This window comes from Antennarius striatus, chromosome 6 (assembly GCF_040054535.1).
Source record: "Antennarius striatus isolate MH-2024 chromosome 6, ASM4005453v1, whole genome shotgun sequence".
Lineage (NCBI taxonomy): Eukaryota > Metazoa > Chordata > Actinopteri > Lophiiformes > Antennariidae > Antennarius > Antennarius striatus.
Window position 1 is genome coordinate 8,664,178 of NC_090781.1, and position 26,281 is coordinate 8,690,458.

Genomic DNA, 26,281 nt, shown 5'->3' on the forward strand with positions numbered 1-26,281 from the left:
ACTACCAAGGGTTTCAATGATTAATCAACATGTGCTGCCTTCTGACATGTGCTCAGTATCGCTTGTTTTGGATGTTCCACTGCAAAAATGTTTCAAACCCACGTCTTTAAACAGCACATTCATTGGTGGCTTTTTGTAGTGTAGTTGTGCAGCTAAAATTGAAGTTATGGTTACATGGATAGATTGCTGAACAATCAGGATTTGACAAGCCCAAAGGGACCCAAACCTGTGCTGAAAAATGACCATAAAGACACACATAACAACTTTAAAAAGCTAAATGATCCTATAGAGAGAAGACACACAACAACAAGACAAAAAAGAAAGAAAAAGATACAAAATGGTTACAAAAATGGAGGAAAAAACCCATCAAGATGCAAACCATCATCTGAATTCAGGGTCATGAGATACAAAATAGTTTTTCAGCTGTAATTTCCAAGTCAGCCAACAACGGTAGTTAAAAAAATCTGCACAAAGTTGAATCCACCTTTATCACTGTTGGAGAAAACCTGTTAGCAACATGAAGTGGGCAAACGCAATGGCCAGAACTACACTAAAACTTTACGCTGCAGTAATTCTGTAACTCAGTATACAACAGCTCAGTTTAAAACTCTGCAGTAAAATTTTATCTGACTCTAAAACAGTTTCTGAGAACGGATTTTCATTATAATGTTGGGGGGAAAAAATTAAAGATGAACTTTTGTGCTGCATAATCTTTTCCTGACATTGTACTTGGCACAGATCAGTGCACTGATATACAGAAATATGATTATTTGCATTTGATGAATAAACAAACCACCCTGTTTCAGTGCATTGGCTGAGAATACCTGAGCTGGGCCAAGATGCTGACAGACGGTAATACGCACAGACATAGGATTTAGTCATGAGGACTGGAAGAACACAGAATTACTTAAAATATCACATCAGGGAACTTTTATTCTAGCTGCTCTCCACTTACGAGGATGTCAGAGTCAAGGTCTGACAAACCAGGAGAGAGATCTTGCTCAAAGACTCTTCAATGGGGCGACGACTTGCTGACACAGGTGCATGACCTCAGCTACCTCTGGCGAAGACAAGTTTCCACATTAGTGTAACACTCCGCCGTGGCAGCTAACACACTCCAAGTATCTGACTTAAGACTCTCCATGTAGATCATCCATGTTAGCATTGAGGACTCAGTTAAGTGCTGCTGAGCCGTTCTTGCAGCTGCGTGATGACTCATTTCATGACTGATGAATCAGATTATCTTCACATTGAATCTTAAACTTGTTTGTTCTATGGAAGAGTGAAAAATAGCGATGTCGTACACCTCAGTGTACATGTGCAGACTTCTAAGATTCATCATTGAAGCTTGAAACATTACCCTGAGCTTAAAATGAATGAAGATGAATCAGAAAATTATAGTTACTTCCAAAATGTTCCAATCTGTACTTGTTACACAAAAATGTTTTGATTGATGTTATGTTGTTCAGGTGACACACAGCACTTAAATAGCAGTCATTCTAGGACAGATATTAATATTGCAATAACTTACAAAAAAGTTTTTTATTTGTAGCCAAGTCTTCGGTTTTTGTTTTTCCCAAAAACACTATAAAAAAAAAGGGAACAAAAAACGTAAAGTGCAATGTTTACATGCTTAACTCATAGAAGTGAAGGATTCAATTCGTCAAATCCAGTGACAGAACAGAAACGACCACTTTCTGCAGCTCACAGGACGACAGTTTGTTGAGCCAAAAGGCTCATGCATCGCTCATGAACTAGTAATAGAGCCCCCCCTGGTGCTGAAAGAGGGTTTTCCTGTCAAAGCGCAAAATAGTTTTCCTAAGACAAATTAACATGGGAAACTATACAGACACAAATGAAAGATGTAGATTTTTGCCATTTACAATGTTCTGTAATTCATCTTCCAGAGTCCGAACAAAAGGAGCTCATGGGTGACACCCAATCTCTTCTATTTCAGAACTAAACAAGTGATCAATCCTTCTGCTGTTTACACATCAAACGTGAATGAAATCACATCCTGACACCTGAGCAGCGCCTCTTTTTGCACACCGATGGGAGTGTGCAAGTCCGACACCTGAAAGTTCAGCACATCAACGTCAGATGCTCCAAACGTGGCCTCCACCTTCACATTCTCATACATGTGAAACTGAACCTTCTTGTTGCTCATGGAGAGAAGACATCGGAGAAAGCTCTCCCTAAGCTTGGATCGTGCTTCCTGCTCTTTTTGCAGCTGCTCGGCGTCTGCCGCAGAAGAAGTGGGAATGGAAGTCTGACAGAGATCAATGAAGCGGGGTGAATTGGGATCAAATCCACGGCTGTTGGGTTCGGGTCCTTTTGGGAGACGGAGCACAGACACTGGTATCGCCATGTTGAATTTATCCGCCATGACCTGTTACAGAAAAGCAAATGGCATTAACTGTTGTAATCTTATTTGGTATCATAATTTTTATTTTTTTATTTGTCAATCAACAATTTCAATTATTTCTGTTAAACAATGTACATTAAAGTTTTTCTTTCTTTCTTTATCCCACTATTATTTTAAAAGCTTCTGTGTAGCAAATGTTGCATATTATTTCTAATATGGACCATTGAAAAGCACAGATATGAATCTTAGTTTGACAGCTATTGTTTTGTTTTTTTCATGTACTTATGTCAATAATCTTGAGGATTTAACGCTCCGGCTGCATTTCAGCTCTTACAAAAACTTTGGGGCTTCAATGCTTATTTAAAAAAAACCATTCATGACTTGGAACTTGTTTGATTCTCCTCATTATTATTGTATTGTATACTGTCCCTCAGGAACTGATGAAATGTTTAGTCTTAAAAAATAGTTGAGAAAGAAAACAAGTCATTGAGTGAAACGTCCTGCTAAGGCCCGCGTTTGTGATTTCATGGTTGAACTCATTTATATCCATTTATGTTTGTATTTTGATCCAAGTTTCATGTATGTTAGAACTTTAACTGAGTTTCAGGCGTCCACATGTTTCTATTTACTAGTTTGTTGAGCTGCTGCTTCTGGAGGTGGAAGCAAACAACATCTAACTTCATCAGGTTCGGACTTCTACCTTCGAGAGCCTCACTTTACCGCGTTTACAACGTTAACTTGTTAGCATTGATGCTAATGTTAATGTTGATACACGCTGAAAAACCCCCCCACAATGACTGCGAAAGACACTTTTACGCTCGATTGAAAAAGGAACACAGTAACACACTTTAAATAAAGATGTAATGATCAACCATAAACCATACATTTGCATTATAAAACTTACTGTTTGGTAAAGTTATCACTGACAGAGCAGAGCTACAGCAACGCATACCGTCATCTTGTTCTTCGCTGGATTTATTGACGGAAGTAATGAAACTTAGAAGACAACTATCGCCCCCTTTGGACCGGAGGGTGAACACATTTAATATTGACGCTAGAATTGGCCTCTGGTAGAAGGGAAGTAGCGAAGTATCCGGTAAAGCTTTGATTTTTTTTAAAAATTGTAAACGCCTTTCCCCCCCACCTAAATTCAAATAAATGAAGTAGAAAGACAAGATACTGGTAGTCCTTAACATACAAACACAATTGGTTCAGAGAGGCTGTTGGTAAGCTGAATTGTTCATAAGTAGTTATTTATTAAATTTCCATCTATAATCACCATTGCTGTAAATGTCATTACTACTCTAAATACTAAAGTAATATTCCATAACACTTGCCATAAACAATTACAGTACATAAAGGCAACGCTTAATTCAGATTATTTCAGTTTATTTATTTTTCTTTCCAGACATGATAGATAGATAGATAGATAGATAGATAGATAGATAGATAGATAGATAGATAGATAGATAGATAGATAGATAGATAGATAGATAGATAGATAGAAAAAATAAAACAAAAATATAAACTCCTAAAATATAAAACTCCAAAAATATAAAATACATCATTAACAGGACATATACTAAACAATAACAAAAATAAACTAAACAGTATGAAATTAAAATATAAACAGTATAAAATTAAATAAAATCCATTCAACCGCGTGCTGACATCGCCACCTCTCCCCCGCTCCTCCTGAGAGAGTCATTGTACCCCCTGATGGCACGGGGCATGAAGGGGGACCTCAGCCTCTCTGTGGAGGCGCAGTGTGACAGCAGTCTGCCGCTGAAGCTGGTTCTCTGCTGGGAGAAGGTGGTGTGCAGGGGGTGGCTGGTGTTGTTCATGATAGCCCTGACTTTAGACATGGTCCTGCTCTCCAGAAGCGTCTCCACGGAGTCCAGGCTCTGCCCGACCACTGAACTTGTGGTCGGGCTGAGCCTGGACTCTGTTATTACAGCAGACTTCACTTTCATTATTTTTCAAACATCAGCAACAACAAAAGAAAAGAAAAAAACACAGTAAAAGCCATTGGCTTGTAAAATTCCCGTCACCATAATCAACATCAATCAATAATCAATAATGAAATACAGTAAAATACTGTAGTACCATAAGGCAACTTTAAAATCTCTATCTGTGCTGAATGAAGTTTATCCTCAGGGGGAGTAGAGGTTAAGACAAGGTTTAATCCACTGAGGTATTCCACTGCACTAACTGGTACATAAATGACGCAGTAATGCGCTACCTGGTCATCAAAAGTCCAACTCACCACTTTGTGCTTGCTTACTCTGTTTTATTTCCATTAGGTCTTTTTGTTAACTTGACCAATAGTTAACATTAAATAGCAAAGCATTCAAAGTTCAGCATCATTGTCAGTTAATGCTTTGGGGCAGAAACCTAATTTGACCCCTCCAGGGTCAATAATTTATAGAAAAAGAAAAGAAATAACAGGCAGGTTGTGACAGAGGTTTCTTACAAAAAGCCTATAACCCACATTCCTTTTACTAACTTTCAACCTGACATGATTTGTCGGTAGTCTCGATGTTTGCGAACGTCCCCATGCACATAATTACATTGTGCGTTCATTCTCAGCTCAATTCACAGAAATTATGAATAAAAGATGACATGTTGACAGGAAAGCCACCTTAAGTCCAACATCAAAGAAAACTGTTCACTTGGTCTTATATTTGCTGAGTTATTTTGACATGACGTGTGAAATCTTAATCTATTAGAAGTTGATGTTTCACTGCTCGGTGGGGGTTGCAGCAGAAATTGGAACTACAGTAGTCGTACACAGCAGTGCATGGTTCTTCTTGTATACGGATGTTTGTAAGTTGGATATATAGCTCATTCAAGACCATGTTTGTTTTCTTTTGTTTTTGTCATTATGTCACTGATATATGGAATTATAATTAAAATGATGCCTCCCTTGCTTTGACAAAGGCCTCATGAAACACCCTCTGAGTTGCATTTTAAGGAGTGTTTTCTCATAGTTCCAATTTTCTCATATTTATAAAAGTGTTCCTTTTAAAATTAGCGAAATCTTGCCTTTTAACGTACAAAATCTTTTACTTTTTTACTTCTGAAAATGTGCTTTGTGCTGAAAATACTGACACGGCTCTTTTTTTGGGTATACAAAATTTTAAATAAGGACACATGAAAAGAAGAATGGCAAGAAAAGTGAACTTTTGATGAACTCAAATGTAAATATATTATCTTATATTCCTCAGCTGGAATAGAATCCAGCTCCTCACGACAGCGGAAAAAGCCGTAGACGATGAATGAATGAATGAATGAATGAATGAATGAATGAATGAATGAATGAATGAATGAATGTATAAAACAAGAATGAGTTTGCACAGCAATAATTGTGATGGTGGACCTGAAGTCATTGCAACCAGTATTTAAAACAAACTCTGCAGACAAACTATGTCTATGTCCTTTATGGTACTTATTGTGTTGACTCAAATAGATGAAGAGTGTGTAGCAGTATAATGTTGGTGGCTCATAAAAAAAGAGTAAAGGTGGGTTATTGATCTGGTCATAAGCAGTAACCACACAGAGATGATTAAAGCCAGACTCAAAGCACCTGCTACCCCAAAGGAAAGACTGGATGGGGATTTTATTTTTAAGGAGAACATCTTGCATTGAATTAATTAGAATCAATAACAATTACAACCAGACTGAGAGAAGAGACAACTGAAACAACACCAGCCTTTACTGTTGCACTTACTATCAAATATCATTCATCTTGCTGCTGTTGGAGAATTTACAACAGACAATGAGACAACATTGCTCCTGCTGTTTGCCATCCCTGAGCCCCAGCAGGGAAACTGCTTGTTTTTATCTGCTTTTTGTGCTCATTGCTATTTACATGCTGGTGGGTGCAGCCATATTTTCTTTCTTGGAGGGACCAGCAGAGATACAGGCTCACCAGCTCTGGGAAAGGAGGGTTAGGGACTTCAGTCACGAGCACAATCTCAGTTCTGAAGACCTGAAGTCTCTGTTGCTGCACTATGAGGAGGCTAGGACTGCAGGCATTCGGCCAGAACAAGGCAGAGCTCTGTGGGACGTCCCAGGAGCTTTTTACTTTGTGGGAACTGTAATCTCCACCATTGGTGAGTCACCAAGAACAGAATGCCAGGAATAGTGTGTAAATTTTAGCATTTGCTTGGTGATGAAAAAAACACAAGCTAATAAATGTAGACATGAAAAAGATGATGGTTGTTTTTAAAGCAGTTTTATGAGACTTGCATTCTTTTTCTAATGAGAAACAAGCAAGAAACAGCAACAATTATACTATTTAGGGATATTTCGATGTGCAGAATTTTTGAGGGTTAAGTTAATACATAAATAAGTGCCGTATTTTTCAATAAGGATGTAAGACCTATCCCTTTGCCCAGTAAAGGTTTTTATGATTGAGTCTACCTCAGAGCAAATATCATGCCAGAGGTAAACAGATAAAACAGATGCCAACTGTTATTCATGTCCAGGCCAATCAATACCGTGTTTAAATAACGCAACGCGGTAACACCCGCTCACATTCTCACTTGTTACAAGAACCCTTATGAAGCCATATTTAATGGAAGGGAGAGCTGCCTCAAACCCCACTCAATCAAAACCAGAACCTTTAGCATATAAACATGTCTACAAGATAAAAATCAATTTATAATCTTCCTAGGGTCTCCATTATCTTATGGAACATTGAGGATAAGTTACACTGTGAGCTCAGATCAATTTCCTTTTCCCAACAACTTCCGTATTTGCTGATAATCTTTTGATAAGAGAGTCTGATAATGAACGTCTTTGTTGCACAGGACCAGAGATTTGACATTTCATGTGAGACATGAGTGTTTCCACATTTGAACTTCGTCATTACCAAAACTCCTTCCTTCCTTCCTTCCTTCCTTCCTTCCTTCCTTCCTTCCTTCCTTCCTTCCTTCCTTCCTTCCTTCCTTCCTTCCTTCCTTCCTTCCTTCCTTCCTTCCTTCCTTCCTTCCTTCCTTCCTTCCTTCCCTCCCTCCCTCCCTCCTTCCTTCCTTCCTTCCTTCCTTCCTTCCTTCCTTCCCTCCCTCCCTCCCTCCCTCCCTCCCTCCCTCCCTCCCTCCCTCCCTCCCTCCCTCCCTTCCTTCCTTCCTTCCTTCCTTCCTTCCTTTCTTACATTCCCATGTGTATAACCAGGAGAAACTTGTCCATTCTGCATCACACCTTCAGTCACTTCCCCATCTCACACACTCATGTCTCCTTGGCTTCCTTTGAGCTCTCTGTAGTCCACCCACTCTGGCCGGCCTGCCCGGTTGTGACTGTTTCCCTCCCTAACAACAAATAAACATGAAATATTTTGTGTCATCTCTTCGACATGCTCCAGAGTTCATGACTGTTTCCACTTAGTCTTTACAAAATGTCAAGTCATAGTTCAAGGAAACCATGCTTCATTGTTACGGTGATTTATTATGGGTAATAAAATATAGAAATCAATTTGAAAGGAAACCATCATAGAAGCTAACTTGTCTCAGTGCCAGCAATTAAATCTTTTGTCAACTTACTGTAATTTTATGATAGTGTGTGTAATCACTGACCTTTAACATCAAGTGATTGTCACAGGGTTTGGAGTGACGGCCCCATCCACTGTCACAGGGAAGGTGTTGCTTGTTTTCTACGGGTTGCTGGGATGCTCGGCTGCCATGCTGTTCTTCAATCTCTTCCTGGAGAGAGTCCTGACATTCCTGAGCCTCCTGATATTCTGGTGTCACGGAAGGATAACAGGACACAGAGGAATGGAGGACAGAGACAGTGAGGATAGTAGAAATGAAGAATGGAAGCCGTCTGCGTATCAAGTCACACTTATGGTTTTTATGGCTGCCATGCTGGTTGCATGTGGGGCTGCCTGCCTCTACACAGCCATGGAGGGCTGGACTTACTCAGAGTCTCTCTACTTCTGCTTTGTAGCGTTCAGCACCGTGGGCTTTGGGGACTTTGTTAGTGGCCAGAGAGCTCATCACGAGGACACCTGGTTGTATCAGGTTGCAAACTGTCTCCTGATGCTCTTTGGAGTCTGCTGGACTTACTCCCTATTCAACATCATCTCAGTTATCATCAGACAGGGCCTGAACTGGATGCTGGCGGTGCTGCTTTGGTTGCATAACAGCTTCTGTCAGTATAGGCTGACACTTTTCCTCAAACTGGGTTTATGTGACTCTGAACAACCAATACGTCACAGTAAAAACATCACCCCCAGTGGTGTGGATAAAGATCCATGTGATAGAGTTCATGTGAAAACAGTCTGCAACAGAATGTCACAGAAATTTCTGCAACATGAGACAAGGAAAATCATACTTTGCTAATAGAATACAGGTTAGACCCATGCCTGCAGATAAAACCTAAATATGTTTATGCTATAACCAAAAAAGCAATTATAATCTTTGATTGTCTCTTAATATGAAATGTTGTTTATGTCATATAGCTGGGCTTCAAATTCTGATATAATTTACTTTGTGCTTTCTTCAATGGCTTATAATAAAAATGAACAGCATTTGATTTATTTCAAGAGTTTTTGAACCCAGTGGCCATTCAGCATGATTTTATCAATGAGAACCTTGACTATTATTCTGAAGATAATGTGGAATAAAAATACTGGTCCTATAAATACCTCCTAATTATTTTTCGTTGAAGTTGTTTCACCTCACACCCAAGAGGCATTTTCACTTAACAGAAGAAACCTCTTGGATGAGGTCCAGTTGACTCTCCCCCCCCCCTCTTTTGCTATTCTTGATTCCAGCTGTTTTAATTATTATTTTTGTTTTATACATGTCTCTCAACAATGACTGCCTTATTTCAGAGCCAAAAGTTAATCCACATTATTCCATATACACCACTCTAGAGATTTAATGCTTAAAATGTCATATTTACAAGGTGTGCCCACTGAATTTAGTGTGGTCTAGTGAAAATAATGTGTCTGTCACAGAATCTACGACACGAGGAACACAATTGATGAACACAATTGTCTTGTAGTGTAAAGGAAATGTTTCATCAGAAGTAAAAATCGTTTTTTACATACAGTATCTGGTATTTTAAAGGGCAGCTCTGGGTTTTGCACATCCACTACTAATTACAGTAGTGGGTATAGTTATGGGTACGTGGTTTGGGGCTGTGGTGTCGGACAGGGACCAATTTCTAGTGAGGCTATGACGTCATCGCCTGACCGCATGTTTGGAGAACGTATCCAGTCGTGTGCTGTCAAAATGAAAAATAACGGATTGTTTCTTCTCAGAAAAAAGATGTTTCTTGTAGAAATTATTTATATTAACCTTACATCATCAGGAAGATTCGTGTTTCAGTGATATTATAAAAATGACATAAAATATGAAGGAACTAGTGAGACACAAATGTCCCATCTTCCAAATGGGGAGGTGGCATGGATAAGTGAGTGTGATATCTTTGCGCGCTTCCTTTATATAGAACGACGAAATTTAACGTTTTTGTCATATATTAAATTGACATTCAGTGACGAATAGTGGACGTTTATTGCAATCGAAATGCTTCTAAGGAGATAGTATTCAGTAGTTTGCTAACAGTTTTAATGGAGTAACCAGAAGTGCACCGGCGGAGGGATACAAGTCAAGCCTTAACACTCAACGCACGCATCGCTGGATTGGAGTTTCCGGGCATCTCTGCTGCAACACCGGGATACAGTCTGCACAGATTTGACACATATTTAACAACGTTAGGCGTTATTTATTTCACCGGAGCAACAGCCTCCTGTAGATACGACATACAAAGCCTTCACCTTGTGTGGTTTGTACATCTTCACGGCGCTTGAAAAGTCTTGGGGACAATGGTGAGTACAGGCTTGCTAGCGTTCAGGAGCGCTCCTAGCTAACGCTAGCTAGCCGCCGCTAGCATCGATCGGAACGCGGGTCGCTGGACCGTTTCTTCCGCTCGGATAACGATTTTTTTACTTGCTGTAAAATTACCGACGATTTACGATGGACGCTTAAACGAGATTATCCTCAGTAATATTAAGGCCAATTTGGTGTTGCTTTGTGTTATTATATAATTACTAGGTGATGACATCCACATTTAAACAGCGAAAATGCTTTATTAATATTTGTAAACTGCGCAGTATTACGTTACAGGTTGCGGCATTGCAGGAGACAGACATTCTGCTATAATAATAATAATAATAATAATAATAATAAGAGTCCCACTAATAAGTTTGGCTTCCTGATAATACGCTATTCCATGGTTAAACCACCCTACTCAAGGTTTGCAGCGTTTTTATGTCGTTTGCTTCGAGTCCGGATTGGGCGCGGTGGTGGTGGCTGTGTGTAAAAATAGCCCATCCAGCGTAAACCTGATATTGAAGCCATCTCGTTTATTGCAAGAAAGACTTATAAAAACTATGGCCGACTGTGCTGCTAAGCTCTATTTTTGCATCCCATTTGAAAAGTTGCTGCAACAAGGGCAGCAGCTCTTGCAGGCCCGTCGCCAGGATGTTTTGAATGGAGTGTGACATGCGCAACAAGCGAATAAAAGCCTGTAATCGCCAGTGTTTGCATTACATAAGACATACATCTGATGGTTAGGGGGACGCAAACAACTTTTTTTTCAATTGCATGGAAGTGGTGATGTTTAGACGTGTCTTTATTCTTGCAAGAACATCATGACAGCATCTCCTCCTTTAAGAATTGCGCCATAACGGTGAAGCTGAATGATACCCCCCCACTCCACACCGCACCACCCGCACACCCCCCCCCCCGACGCCCCGCATTGAACCAAACTATGCTTGGTGCAGTAGGCTGTCTGCAGTGCACCCTACAAAATGGGAACTGTGTATATCAAATAAACTCTAGTGTCGCACTAGAGAGAAATAATCCCTGCCTGTCCTTTTAATCTTTTATTGTTCACTGCTGTGCTTCTCGGTAAATGAAAATAACATGGCATCGTTAAATGAAAGTTGGGTCATGCTGCAGCGTCAGCCACATTTTACCACAGAGAATGTGTGTTTTGGCCGATAATTAAGGATAAGTCACCTGCAGCCTCTGCAGGTTCTTTCCATGCATGGGAATATATATATATATATATATATATATATATTACTCTGTATATAGTTGTCATCTTTTGTAGTGAAGTATTTAAAGGCAGTAATATTTTGCTGAGTCCTTTTCACAGCAGTAAATCCTTTAACACTCAACTGTGCGGCGCTGTGATCCAGACATTGCTTGCGTCAGCAGCACTACTGAATTGGTTGGCAGTGGACAGAATGGATACTCTGCAGCCTGTCTTGCTCTGTTTTTTTTTTTTTAAATTTCCCCCACCTCCCCCAACGAACATGGTGACTCATTGAAATTGACTCAAAGAACACATGACATTACCACTGCCTCAAGCTACAGAAATGATGGCTCTAATCTTTTTCATTTTGAAACAGGCAGGGGATTGTTAAATAAATTTTTTTTTCATGCAGTCCAAAAGCAGATGGACAGAACAGAATACAAGAATTTTACTTCATGCATTACCTCTGCAGTTACCTGCATTTAATTGATTTATTTAATTTAAACTTGATTTTGTACTTGAGTGAAGCAAGTCTTTGGGTTGTATGACAATGCGTCATCATCATCATCAGCTTATCTTAATCACTTAGCTTACATCATATTATATCATTGTAATCAACATTTACAGTCTTGTAATGCCTTATCCTGTTAGTTTTCCCCAAATCATCTGAAAATCAATGTTAAGGACTACACAGGAACACAAGCAAGCAGCAAGCAACAGTTGGTGCAGAGGATAGTCTCTGGTAATGAACACATCTGTTCAGTAAAAATGATACTAGGAGGTGGTTGGTTTCGGTAATATTGAGTGTGCTACATTGGCGACCCTGTTCGTGTCTCACTAATTATAGCAGGCGTGTGTATTTCGGGTTGTGGAGTATTTATACCCATCCCTCATCACTTTCTCAGTCCAAAGTGGGCATGTGAACTGACTTAGAAAGGCCTTGTAAGACCTCATGAGGATGACAGAATGATGTTTCAGATGAAGCTGAATAAAGTCTGTATGAATTAAAATGTATTTATCTTCTGGGGACTGGTTGAAAACATCTATAACCGACAGAAATCAATGACAGTGAAATCAATGACTTACTTTTTTGCATTTTGACAGGGTCTATCATTGGGTTGTTGGTTATTTCATCAGTCAATCTGCAAATGCTGTCAGCCTACTAACCCTGCCACCATGACATGTTTTGTGATGGCTTTCTGTAGACATGGTTAACCTACAGCAGGTTTGACAAACTGTTTGGAATTGGTTTATTTAGAGAGCGTTTTGCAGCGGTTCATACCCGTGTGTGTATTTTACACAGTGGACTGGTGTAGGCATTCCTCATTAGGCCTACCCAATACTTACTTCTCTGTAATCATGATGGTGAAGGCATTTCTACCACTCAGACACATGCCATCTTTATGAAGTAGAAACTGCTGTTAACCTTAGTTAGATGACAGTTTTTTTCACGTTGAAGTGAGATTGGAACAATGAAATAATTGTTTTCACAGAAACTTGTCAAAAAGAAAAAGCTGCTGACATATTATTCATATTTTTTTCAACAAGTTTACCATTGAGGCTTCCAGCACTGGATTACAGTTGTGGCACTGGTATTATGGACTGGTAATTGTGGTCGCATTTTGAGTATTGTTAGAGATTAGCACGTAACCTGCATGTAAAGGGACCGCCCACATTCTCTGTGTCCTTAATGCAACCACAAGCTACAAACTATGGCTGACCTACTGACTTGTCTGTGTGTTGGTGGAGTTTATCCAACATTTCAATGTCAAGGTAGCAACAAAGGATCACATATGGCAGTAACAGATTCTGACACATTGGATTTTATCTTGGAATACCACTTGAGAACTTAAAGTTTTTGACATGATATCACATCCTCAGAGTAGACCTGACTACCTCACCAAAAGCTGAAACCTGTAGGCTGTAAGTTTACCCATGTACAGGCTAAATTTTCAGTGCAGTTACTGTAAAAGAGAATGTTTTGAGATAAGTAACCCATATAATCACAATAACAACAATAAATTATTATTATTAGCATTAGTCTTATTACTATTATTGCAGTCGCGAAACAGAGACAGCCAGATTAACCCTCATATTCTAATGATCGGTAAAAATGTTTGCTAAAAACTATATAATGCTCTAAATTTATGGATGAATCTGACTTGTATTGAGTTATGTTTATGTAAAGTAAATATGAATTATCCAGGGTCCAACATGAGATGTTGTTTTGTGTCAAGTTTCCTGCCGTATGAACCTTGTATGTTGCACACTATCCATCCACCTTGTAGAAAGACGATCACAATCGTTTTGTTCTCAGCTGCTTATTCGTCTTGCGGGTCCGGGGTCTGCTGGAGCCTAGCTCAGATTGCTGCAGGCGAAAGGTGTGGTACACCCAAGATAAGATGCTAGCTCATCATGGGCTTATCACACAGTATGGACAATTTTTTTTTTTAACCAATTCACCAAAGCTGCATGTTTTTGGTGGTGGGAGGAAGCCACAGAGAACCCACACAGATACAGAGAGAACGCACAAGTCTGCACAGGAATTGAACCCGGAACCTCCTTGATGTGAGGCAACAGGGCTACCCACTGAATTGCCGTGCTACCCCATCGCCAATAATTATTATGATTGCATTCAGTGATTGCGGTGCAGTATATTGCAGTGCTTTGTGGTATATTTTGTCTTGCAACATATTCTAAATTTTTTTAGAAATTACATGCATGAAACTTGAGGAAATCCACCACATAGTGACAGCCAAGTGAACAAGTCTAGTGAACAGCAGTGATATTTTTTTCATACTTTTCAGTTTGATGAAAAATAGATACCAGAAAGTATTTAATATAAAATATTGTTGTTTACAGTTTAATATCTTAAAGTAGATTGCTTCTAGACCTGTATGTTTTAAATCAGCTCTCTGCATCACTGCAGAAAGAATCAGGAAGGATGATATCCCTGTACTGTCACGCTCTCAAATCAATCTCTTTCTTAGATAACGACAAGTAAGTTGTGCTTCAACGCAACGACAGCTTTTTAACTATTACAGAAGACTATACACCTTTCCTCGAACACCACAGAATTCAGTAAAATTTCTCATTCTCTCCAGTTATGAAATGCCCTAAATGTGTGCATCTCATAATTGGTTTGTTTCACTTCTCAATTTACAACCCACACGGTATGTTTGAATACAAGCAATATTCAATTTAGTTCTCTCATTAGGCTTTAGTTTTTATTTTTACAATTCTATTTAGGTTCTTAGGAGTTCTAAATTCCAAATTTTTGAGACTTGAAATCTAACATGGCCTCATGCTTGTTGTAAGAAATACATATTCAAGGACACTAACCCTTTTCCCAAGAATGTGACTATTCCGTCAGTTTTTTTTGTCTCAGTCTCTGTGTTAGCAGCTAGCATTCAGTTGGTCATTGATGTGTCTGGTTGTTTTCATCTCAGTTACCATACAGTGTAACTCCAAACCCAAAGCATGTCTCTGCCAAACTTAATTCAACTGAAGTATTTTAGTGCACATATTTCTGCTGTAAAGCTTGTGTTCTCATATTTAAGTGCAGTTCACAGCTTAACACTTCAAGTTCCTTTGAACAGAAACTCTCAGCCCTGCTGTGTGTTCAGCTGCGCTGTAAGCTTTTAGCTTTGTTAGATGTCTTTTAGCCAAACACACAGCATGACTGCTGCTCGGTTGTGTACTGCTAACAAGTAGCTAACTCTGTTCCTGACAAATTCAATACAGATTCGCTTTGTCCCTTTGGTTGAACCACGGCAACATCATTGTGAGGTCCTGCACAAACGTCAGGATGGTCATACTAGGAACAATTAGTCTGTAAATACAATCGTTTTCCAAATATTTTCAAAAGAGATTAGGCTGCAGATTTATATTTTTTCCCTATTAGAACTGTTTTTTAATATTGTGCCACATTCTTAGCATTGGTAATTGGTTTCTTTTGGTGTAACACTCTCAAAATGAACAATGTTTTCACCTCTTCATCATGCCTCAGCATTTCTTGCTGATTTATTCTGCCTTTGGTGCACCAATAGTCTTTGTGAACTATAATGTGAATACATAACCTCTTGTAACGTGCTGAACAAAACCTAATGGTTAATACAATGTCGTCGATTAAATTCTTAATTGCAACTAAACAGCTAGAATTCAGTACCGCACAAAATGTATATTTGTTGGGGTTTTCAATTCATTTGTTTGATTTGTGATGCTGAAATATTACTTCCGATTTGTTCATGTTTTATGTTTTCTTTTTATGAACAGGCTGATCAGTTGACTGAGGAGCAGATTGCTGGTAAGTACTGACGTTAACTATCTTTGGTTCTGCAACATCTTAATTCACCATCAGAACTAAGACTAAAGGAATCAGATGTGAATGAACTTAAGAAGTGGTGCTCGAACGTCTTATTCCTGGTTGTATTGTCATCTATTAAGTGGTTATTTGGATTCAAATCGCTTCTCAAGATGCAGGTCAGGATTAGGTTGTCACAATGAAAATCAAGAATGTTTTAAGTTATGAGTCCCCTGAACTAAAATCCTCAGCATCAAATATGAATGCTTATTTTAGAAATGATGCAGCAGCTCCGAAGAACCATCAACCTGCATGTTTTGTTCCTTTGTTGCTCATACAAGGATCATTGAATTTTTCGAAATTTTTCAGTTCATCAGAAGATTATGCCTTCCAGCTAATCACTTGTTATTATTTGTCACCATGTTTTTCTGACAGTCATTCCTCTCATTCATCAGTCTCACTCATGAGGCTCTTGCTATTAGTTCTGAGGCTGCAGTCAGCTCAGCCCATGTTTAGGGATTATAAAGTAGTTGGACTGATGGTGAAACCTGTGCAAGCTCACCTCTTTCCCCTTTATCATAATCAATAAGAGAATCACATGAGACTCAGACTGATAGGCAGAATCAATACTGGCATTTCTGTTTGTAAAATCTTATGAATTCCCAACCATTGAATTATTCATGCTCTAAATGCTTGTGGAGTCTATTTAAGTGGATTCCAACAGTGTTTTTCTATAAATCCACAGAGTTCAAGGAGGCATTCTCGCTGTTTGACAAGGATGGCGATGGTACGATTACTACCAAGGAGCTCGGGACTGTGATGCGCTCTCTGGGACAGAATCCCACTGAGGCTGAACTGCAAGACATGATCAATGAGGTGGATGCTGATGGTGAGGAGAAAACACACAAATGCACTTAAAACTTTCTCAATATATTACCACGCTGTCATATATTGAGATGCCAATGTCAGTGCAGATGGTCACTAGTAGTATTTCCTTTTTGTTCTGTACCATCAAACAATCAACTCTTACATTGACATGCACAGTTTTCTCTGTGAAACCTGTTTGTATGACTTTGCAGGCAATGGTACGATCGACTTTCCTGAGTTCCTGACCATGATGGCCAGGAAAATGAAAGACACAGACAGCGAGGAGGAGATCAGAGAAGCCTTCAGAGTCTTTGACAAGGTGCGTTAGGACAGTTTATGCCTCAGATCAGTTTATGTGTCTGTTCTGTCATTGTAATGGCAGATTATCCAAAGCATTCAAACCTACTCATGAAATCCTGTTTGTTTAGATTCAAACCAATATTCAGTCTGAGCTGTGAAAAAATGTGTTTTTGAGTCCTTTGACTAACGGTATAATCTGTTCCTTCTGCTATTTGAACAACTGTCACTGTGAAGAACAGATGTATGCTCAAGCCAAGTCATTCATAGAACTGGAAGACAATAAGTTGTTCCATTGCTATATGTATATAAGAAGGTAAATAAACACGTAGTTTTTGTGTGGCTGTCTGCAGGACGGTAATGGGTACATCAGTGCAGCGGAGCTACGGCACGTGATGACCAACCTAGGAGAGAAGCTCACTGATGAAGAGGTGGATGAAATGATCCGCGAGGCTGACATTGACGGAGACGGTCAGGTCAACTATGAGGGTAAGATGTTTTCATTTGCAGCGATGCATTTCTTCTGACCCAGCAGCTGTGTTTTCACTACAAAACACTCTTTTCTGCTTTTCTTATTATCTTATTAAGAAACATGTTTATTGTCAGACTGCTCAGACCAAGTTCTGGGGAAATGTCTGTTGTATGACCTTTTATAGGCTTTCACCAAATTTCAATAGTTTCTCAGACCAACAGCCATAACAGCTATCAAATTGTGCTTAATACACTGTTTTGTGGTCTTTCAACAGAGTTTGTCCAAATGATGACTGCCAAGTGAAGAGAACAGTGAAGTTATTCAACGTTGCTTGTCCTCCTGAGATCAGTGTCTTTAAGAAACAAAAAATGGAATAACTACAAAATGCTAAACAAACTTCCCTCAAAAATGAATCGTATCATTTTTGCAATTTGCGTCAGTATATCCAACTACTTCTAAGGTATCTGTTTAGAAAAAACACCAACAGAATAATCCCTAGAGAAGTTAATGGACCAAGCTTTAAAAGGGCCGAAGCCCTGTTCTTCAGACCAAGATTCTGCTGAGTCACCCAGTTTCTGATTAATTTAGAGGAGAGAGAGCAACACTGAAAAGGCGGTGAGTTTGGAACTCATGCACACAGTTTGTAGAGAGAAGTTGGCCATTTATTTATCTCTAATATTCAAAGTAAATTGACTCCATTGCACCGGTGGTGATTCTCTAAATACTAATTGAGTACTCTTCTTGCATGCTCCCCTTCGTTGGTGGTCTCTTGTCACAACAAGGAGGCTCTGATTACGTCAGAGGTAGTGGTCAGATTGTGTACACACTGGAGGTATATACATTACTCTATAGCTATATATCTGTAAAATTTGTCACTTTTAATTATTGCAAGAGCAAATAGTTGAGATGTAGAGTGTTCATTGGTGCTCACACAGAGACGAGCATTATTAAACTGTATCTCGAAGACAAGAACAAGCCAGAAACGTGCAGATGTATTTCTCCCTTTGGGGATGTTGTATTATCTTGTTTTGAGTCAGGGCTTTCCTTTGCCCTCAGCGCTGGTTGGAGATGATGGGATGTTGTATTACTTCAGACTGGCTACTGTAAAAAACATGAGGACAGCAGTCGATACATTTGTTCTGCAATCCGATATCCTGATTATACAATATTGATGTAATGCTTTATAAATGTGTTCTCGAATAATAATGTATTGATGACAAACTTTGGTCACGAAATATATCAATAGATATTAGTGTGTCGTAAAGTTTGCATTGCCTATTGTTGTAGTAAATGACCTGTGACATGTTTTCTCTTCGGTTTTGAAATGTGCCATAATACGCCTCACCTTCTTGCAAGACTTGTAGTTCATTATAATATAATAAACCTACTTAATATAATAACATAAAAATTCATGCAGTCGATCATATTTGCACTTGGGAATAAACTATGTGCATATTTAAAAGAAGAAAAAGAAACCAACGTCACTGTTGCTGCTGCTACAAGTTGTACGTTGCACTCATTCATCATCCTTGTCGTTGTCTGATCTTCGATTTGTAGGCCGGTGATTCAAACTTCAATCTGCTTGCTGTTTTACTCAACTGAAATACATAAACTATATATTCACAAACACTACTCGTGGTGGGGATGATGTGTTTTACTTGGGCTATTTTAAAGGGGCTTTCTGATCAGGAGAAGTTGTAGCAGAGGATTCAGTTTGAGTTGTAAAGGGTGGCTTTGGTGTTGAATAGTTGGCTGAATTTGAGGAGCAGGTTAGCTGAGGTTTCTTGTCTCAATTTATAAAAACAGACATTTAAATTGGTTAGCTTGAATCCAGATGTTGGGAATCAAATGATAAATGGACTGTTAACTTCCGAAGGTGTCTGAAAAATGTAAAGATGTGATATATTTTCCATGAACCAATAAACTGACTGAGCTTTACTTCATCTGTGTTTCATTGTCATGTTTAATCAAATGCAGATCTCTGGTTTACATCTGAGAAAACAAAGCCTCCCATTCACACACTATTATCATTCTCCATATTGCTCTCTTGTCTTTCCTTTGCCAGTATTCCTGTGCCAGAAGAGAGCACTAATCCCAAGTAGTCTTGGTTGGGGTTAGGACCCACACTGAGGAGACTATTTGAGGCAAAGTCTATATTTAGTGGCTCATGAGATCGCCGGAGGAGCTTGCGGTAATCCAGGTCAGCGGGGGTTGTGACCTGTCACCCTCGCACTCTAAATGCAAACAAGCAGTACTCACCATGTTGCTGACGGGAATAACTGAACCAATGACACAATACTCTATCTGGAGCAGGTAGATGTGATTGGACTAGTCCTCTTGCTAATCGTGTGGCTAAGCAGATCTATGAATTAGGAAACAGGAGCAGACTCAGCAGGACAATGAGTTCAGCATAACAGGCACAGGGAGGTGTGATTATCCCTCTGGTAGTGTAATAGCATGCTAGAGAGACTCACTGGTGTAATTATGTAATGACAACACCAGTGATAATAATAGAAAGGTGGATAATGATTGTTCTTATGAAATCTGCCGCATTCTAATAAAAAGTGTTTACCCAAGTCATTTGTAGTGTTTTTAATTTTGTAGTACAACATAGGAGAGCTTTAAACTTACAAGTGCTAGTTATTTGCTTCTCATAGTAAGTACATAGAGGACATGTTAACATTTTAAGATGTACAGTATTAAAAAAGTACTAATAAGCAAATAAATCTGGTAAAATTAACTCCACCTCCTTTTGATTCACTATTTCAAATTTTATGCGTCAATAATGGTCCACTTATATGAACAAGAGGCTTTAATACAACTGTTTACAGTTTAGTAATCCTCCTGTTTAAGTAATTCATTCTAATAGTTTCACTGTAAATAGAAGTGGTTGATTATATTATCGTATCTTGTTATTGTTGATCCATTCATGTGTACATTAAGGTTCATTTACAGTTGTACGTGGTCAACACAGACTTTTATGTCTTGTATCAGTCGTGATCTGTGAAGTCAATGAAACCAATGATCATAACTGACTGACTAGAGGAATATCATTCTAATGAACTAAAAGTAGCAGCGAACATTAAAACATGAAACTGATCACAAATTCATGACAACCAATACATAAGTTTACAACCAAAACAGTTGCCTAGAATCAAATCCTCTGACCTTATACAGAAATCAGGAACAGTCTAAAAGCTGGGGATGTTATCGCGAGCTGAACACCGGGTGGTGCTGTATTAACACCGCTTCACTCCTCTAGTTCAGAACGGTTTGATTCTGACACAGGAAACATCTGAAAGTCATCAGATGAACACATGAGTACAATTAAAGATTAAAATGTGTCTTAAATCAATTAAAGATTAAAATATATCTTAAACAATCTACTTCTTAAAATGCAGAACTGAGGTGTGTATTTGTATTGGGGAACATGGGTGTGTATACGAATGAAGCGTGTGGTGAATTCTGTTTGCTTGTGTGCACCACACCCACTCCTCATTAACAGACTTTATGATGTGACCTATCGTTCCTTTGCATAACAATGCAGGAGTATTTCCTCTTCTGCTTCGGGCTGTAGAGTATTAAGCAAACTATGGACTGCAGTCTTTAGCACAATGTAAATATGTTAAGAACAGTATGTTTGTACAGTTTGATGCATACACACAAGCCTGCCTGTGTATGAGCTGTTTTCATCTGCTGTTTTGACATGATTCTCTGTCACATGCTTTGTTCATGTGGACAGAAAAAAAAAAGTTAGGTATTTACTTTCTCCTACACTCTTGTTTTATCCTTTCATTCTGGACATCATATCCTCTAACTGTCACTGCTTCCCATAATTGCTCTGGTTTTGCTTCTTTAGATTATGAAAGCAAGAATGGTTGTTATGTAGTCCTGGTTACTGGGACACATAAATATTTTTACCGCACATGAAGCCAACTGTTGTCATGCATTAATCACCAGGCCCAGACAAATGAAAGTCATTAGTTTTATATGTGGGTTTGCATCATTTCCACAAATACAACTATAACTGGTGGTTTATTTATTTATTTGTTTGTTTGTTTTCATCCCTTAGAAGCCTCCATATCAAATCATTTCCTATTTAGGTAACCTGTAGTGCTTTTTACAGTCATGCTTTATTATGAGTCTGAGTCCATACAAGTCAAAACATGTTGACGTGTTTCAGCCATTGAAGCTTTGATCTGTGCTGGTGCAATGCAGTCATATTAGCAGGAAATAGTCACATGTTGTGTGCAGATGATCCAAAGACACATGATGGATGACAAAGGAAATCATTAGCAACTAATAAATCAACATATAAACAACATCTCAGGATATATAACTCTTGGGAAAACAGCCATCTTTGGCCAATTTCAAGTCTATATTGATTACCCATCACATGATCAGATAAGTCCATCACTAACCCCGTTAATCCAAAGATGTTCCTGGCCATGACGGCCAGGAACATGTTGTATTTGTGAGGTTAGAAAAAACAATGATGAGAAATATGGGCTACAAATATTTATTTTCTGTCCTCAGTTTTCCCAGGACTCCGTTTTTGTGATCCCATGGGTGTGTTTAGGAACGCATAAGATAAAATTCACATAACTTTGAATACAGATGTTTCCTTACATTTAATGGATGTGTCAGAGGTGAAAATAAACAATTTTGGAAGAACATCCAGAGGTTTGACGTGCAAATAGGTTGGCTTGAATCAGAGTGAATGCTACGGTCATGAGGAATCTATCAACTGCGGTCTTTTTGTGTTTTCCAGACATTTTCCCAAGGTTTAATCCCAGATGTTTGATGAATGCATTCATCAGAATTCATCTGGATCAATTACACTCTTATTATTCATGCTTATGTTCTCTCACGGTACAATGATCTTTAACAGTCCCTTAGCAGGACCAAATCACACACCATTCAGCAGACTGACATGTTGCAGCAAGACTTCAAATAAAAACAGGGAAAGAGAACACATTCTTTTAGTTTTAGTGACCTGCCACTGGTGGCTCATTTGATTTTATTATTTACTTTTAAAGCCCTACCTGGTCGGAACACCGAATATATATTAGAACTTATTTCACCCCCACCAAGCCTGAATCTGATATCCTTTACTGGTGGGGTTCCTTACCTGTGGAACGACCCATGTGACAAACTCCCACTTGCTAAATCAGAATATTTTTTTAAACACTTTTAAGCGGTTTTTCTCAAAGGTATTTTTTCAATGTTTATCTGTGTATATCCCATCTTTTGATACTACTCTGTTCCATTTTAATCCAATTTTTTTTGTTTACATTTTATGCTTGTGTATTCATACATAGTTTTAATCATCATTTATCTTTCTTTATTATTTACGTCAGCACATTTTATTCATACATAGCCGTATATTCCATTTATGTGTTTATATTTGTTATAAAGATTGTCCTCATTTTATTTTATCCAATATGTTCTTGAAAGTCATTATAATATGAAACCAAACAGGACTGAGTAGAAAATGTCAGCCTAAGGACTAGTGAAGTCAGTGGTGGAAAAAACGACCTGATCATCTGTTGCGTGTCTCTTAAGTGTGTGATTAAGCTGGGCTACCTGACTATCTCACAGCTTTCTAAACATTTCAATGTACTGTACATGATAGGCTGAAAATATTTTTGAAACGATAAGTAGAGCCGCTCCAGGTTTTAAAATGTCATTTTGGTAGAATCTTCTCTGGATAGTTGTGAACTTCAATGAAGAAAAAGACACTTATGTGAGGATCCTCAACATAACACTGTCTGTTCACAGACTGTTACTACTCTATAAATACATCAATAATGGAGTTTTCACTGGAAAAGTCCCATCAGAACCTTTTTCTAATTACAGACCGCAACAGCTTCCTGTTTATTATTTCCTGACTGCATGAAACAATTAATTTCTTAAACAACACTGTAAAAGCTGATATTTCATATTTAGTGCAAATTCTATATTTTGTGAATATATTCACTTAAAATTTGAACATTAAGTTTGAGGATGAGATGCTCTATCTCATTTTCAGGAGGATCCCCAGGTAGAAAAAATTAATTTTATCAATCAATCAATCAATCAATCAATCAATCAATCAATCAATCAATCAATCAATCAATCAGTCAACCTTTATTTATATACAGTAGCCCTTAATCACATTTAATCACATCAGCAGAAATTTCAAAGCACTTTGACAGAGAAACCCAACAGAACCCTCCAGAGCAAGCATAAGTGTCATAGAGTAAATGTAGAGACACAGACACACACGCACACACACACACACACTCACACACACACGCACGCACGCACGCACGCACGCACGCACGCACGCACACACACACACGTAAGTTAAACAAGTATGGTACATTAAGGAAAGCAAGGAAATGACTCTAGTCTGGTCGTACTGTAAATATACAAGGGTTTATTTCCCAGTGAGTGAAACTACTTACAGGTTTAGTATTCTGAGACTGGCCTTAGAGAAACTACAACCCTGGCTCCATGCAGACGGACTTTTGCAAGCGGCTGGATGGAATAAGCCATCAGCATCAGCAAGAACATTGAGCTCCATCTGCTGATGAAGATCATGAGGTGTGGTCAGAAGTATCAGAATAAATGAGTACATTGGCCTCAAGTGGATGGTGGGGTCAACATCTGGAGCTGATATTGAAAAAAAACTTTATTTATTTAATCAGGTAGGTTAGTTGAGAACCATTTGTCATTTACAAAGCCATCCTGACATTCTAAACCACAGCTGCCCCAAAATCCGAAACAACAGATCAGAAACTAGATTTATCTGGTCAGATTTCATCTCTATCTGCACACCAGAGCTTATTTCTGCATCACAGGAGGAAACTGAGACCAGGACGTAGTTTTAAATTTCAATTCACATCTCACCACTGAGTAAACTTGCAGTCAATTGTATATAGAGTAGCGTAAGCAAACAAGTAAGCACACAAGTGAGGATACAGCCCAGGATAGGGCTACGCTAACCTCGTGAACTTCCATAAATGTCTGATTGTCACACAGAGTGAGTCAGAACAGAGAAGTGAAAGCACCTTACTTAAAAAACAACTGGAAAGAGGAATTATGGTAAATATAACTGTCTCTCTGTGTCAGAGATATAGATATATTTTATTTAGTCATAGCAGTGTTTAATCTGTCATTGTGTGACACACCGCCTTCAGGGTTCAGCTGATGGAGTTGGGATGAATTTCTTTTGAAATAGATTAACATGTTTGTAAAAGTGCTTCAAAAGAACAAATAGATGAACTTGTGTTAGAAGAAAAGTTCAAACCCCATTCTGCTTTAGTAACTCAGCCCACAACAGCTAACTGCTGCTTGAAGGACCCCGCTGGGAGAATGGGTGGTTTCAAAGTCAGGTGTCAAACTATAATATACTTTTTATGAAAATACATTTCTGAGAATACTGACTCTGGCAGGAGAGTTTTCATTCGATTTGTGGGAGGCGTAGTCTGAGACAGCACGCCTGACTGTCCAAGGCCTTTTTAAAATGAGTAAACAGCAGGTGAAGCTCTGCTAGTGGAGAAAATATTCAAATATCATTATGGTTTAAATGAATTCAAACAAGGTAAGCCAATGCAGGCCTGGGTTATTACTCCTGTATCGGAGGTTATGTCTCTGCAGGACTGGAAAATCCACTACTGTACCTGTTTTGCTAAAGGTGTTCAACACCTGATTATAATAATTTTAGGTAAACAATTGACTCTTAGTCAATGCATTCCTTTAGATAGCATTAAATAAACAAAAACGTTATATTGTCTTAATTGAAGTGAGTGAATCATTACAGTTTAGGCTGAACTAAACCAGATTTCAGGTTATAAACCTGCAGGTTTCTGCATGTGTGAGAATTATAATATGTAGAGACACGTCGACGAGACCATGTGGACAAGCATGAAGTCTTTTTATATTCTTGAAATCATGCATGCAAGAGTTCTAGAGGAACTGCGTGGTTTCTATACCTACAATGTCATGATTCAGTTTGTTCTCATGGGTTCTTTCCCAGTTTGTTTTAAGAACTCTCCTTCTTTTTGGGGTTTTACAAAAACTGTTTGACTTAAAAAAAAAAAAAAAAAAAGTATTTGAGATGTTTTAGTTTTGGTTCAGGATAGACCACAAATATTACACTCTAAAAAAGGATGAGTGATGAGATGGTTTCTGTTGACACTGAAAATCTCCCAGTTTCGATACTGCTTCTGACACAATGAATATCGGAATTTCTTGATCAGTGGGATGCCTCCTCATCTTCACTCTTTAAATGTTTTTCCTCTCACTTGCGAAATAGCAATGTTAACTGTATCTGTAGCAACTCACTGCCATCTTTCCTGAAGCCAACCTGTACCTCAGGGGTCTATCCTTGGCCCTCTCTTGTTTCTGGTTACGTGTTATTCTTAACCATGTCATTCACAAGTGCAATGTGAGCTTCCATTCTAATGTTGAGGATTCTCTGTTGTAACTCTCCTTGGATATTTTAAAACTTTCAAAACTTTTAAAAACTCACCTGGGCAAGGTATAATTTTCAAAATGTATTAGATTAAATCTGCAACGAGTAATTCTTAATCTGTCCTTTACAAAAATCTAATGTCCTTTTAATTGGTGCTTTGTCAAAAGCTGATGTACTGGAGGGCTTATATATATTTAATTTATATATTAAGACAAAGTGATTGCAAAAATTATGGGAACTTAAGCTGCTGATCTTCAGGTAAACATTTTATCTCAACTGGGATTTGACTCCAACGGTCAAATACACTCAAAGTATTTTAATTGTTGGTACTTTGTCAGTGTGTCTCATGTGTGTGTGTGGACTCAGTGTTCACATCAGCACCATCTCCATCACCAGCCCCGGATCTTTGCACACTGTGTACCTTTAAGGATTTTACAAATCTATTTTTGCGTCGGTGGTTTCCCGTAT

At 38.6% G+C, this 26,281-nt stretch overlaps 3 protein-coding genes across 4 annotated transcripts; 2 read left to right on the forward strand and 1 right to left on the reverse strand.

The window, feature by feature from the left end:
- Positions 1-402: 402 nt before the first annotated feature.
- Positions 403-3,362, reverse strand: gemin7 (gem (nuclear organelle) associated protein 7). The gene is made up of 2 exons (XM_068317903.1): positions 3,270-3,362; positions 403-2,389 (listed from the first exon to the last, which is right to left on the reverse strand). The coding sequence occupies exon 2, from the start codon at positions 2,384-2,386 to the stop codon at positions 1,988-1,990; it is 399 nt and encodes a 132-aa protein (XP_068174004.1). The 5' UTR covers positions 2,387-2,389; positions 3,270-3,362; the 3' UTR covers positions 403-1,987.
- A 2,781-nt stretch (positions 3,363-6,143) lies between these two features.
- si:ch211-261a10.5 (potassium channel subfamily K member 13) lies at positions 6,144-8,706 on the forward strand. Its single transcript, XM_068317518.1, has 2 exons — positions 6,144-6,480; positions 7,967-8,706. The coding sequence occupies exons 1-2, from the start codon at positions 6,144-6,146 to the stop codon at positions 8,704-8,706; spliced, it is 1,077 nt and encodes a 358-aa protein (XP_068173619.1).
- Positions 8,707-9,989: 1,283 nt separating this feature from the next.
- calm3a (calmodulin 3a (phosphorylase kinase, delta)) lies at positions 9,990-19,290 on the forward strand. Of its 2 annotated transcripts, XM_068317517.1 has the most exons (6): positions 9,990-10,199; positions 15,689-15,719; positions 16,462-16,605; positions 16,796-16,902; positions 17,234-17,369; positions 17,627-19,290. In XM_068317517.1, the coding sequence occupies exons 1-6, from the start codon at positions 10,197-10,199 to the stop codon at positions 17,653-17,655; spliced, it is 450 nt and encodes a 149-aa protein (XP_068173618.1). In that variant the 5' UTR covers positions 9,990-10,196; the 3' UTR covers positions 17,656-19,290. The 2 variants fall into 2 exon arrangements, with proteins under 2 accessions (XP_068173618.1, XP_068173617.1); XM_068317516.1 differs by lacking the exon at positions 9,990-10,199 and having other exon boundaries at positions 15,668-15,719.
- Positions 19,291-26,281: the final 6,991 nt, after the last annotated feature.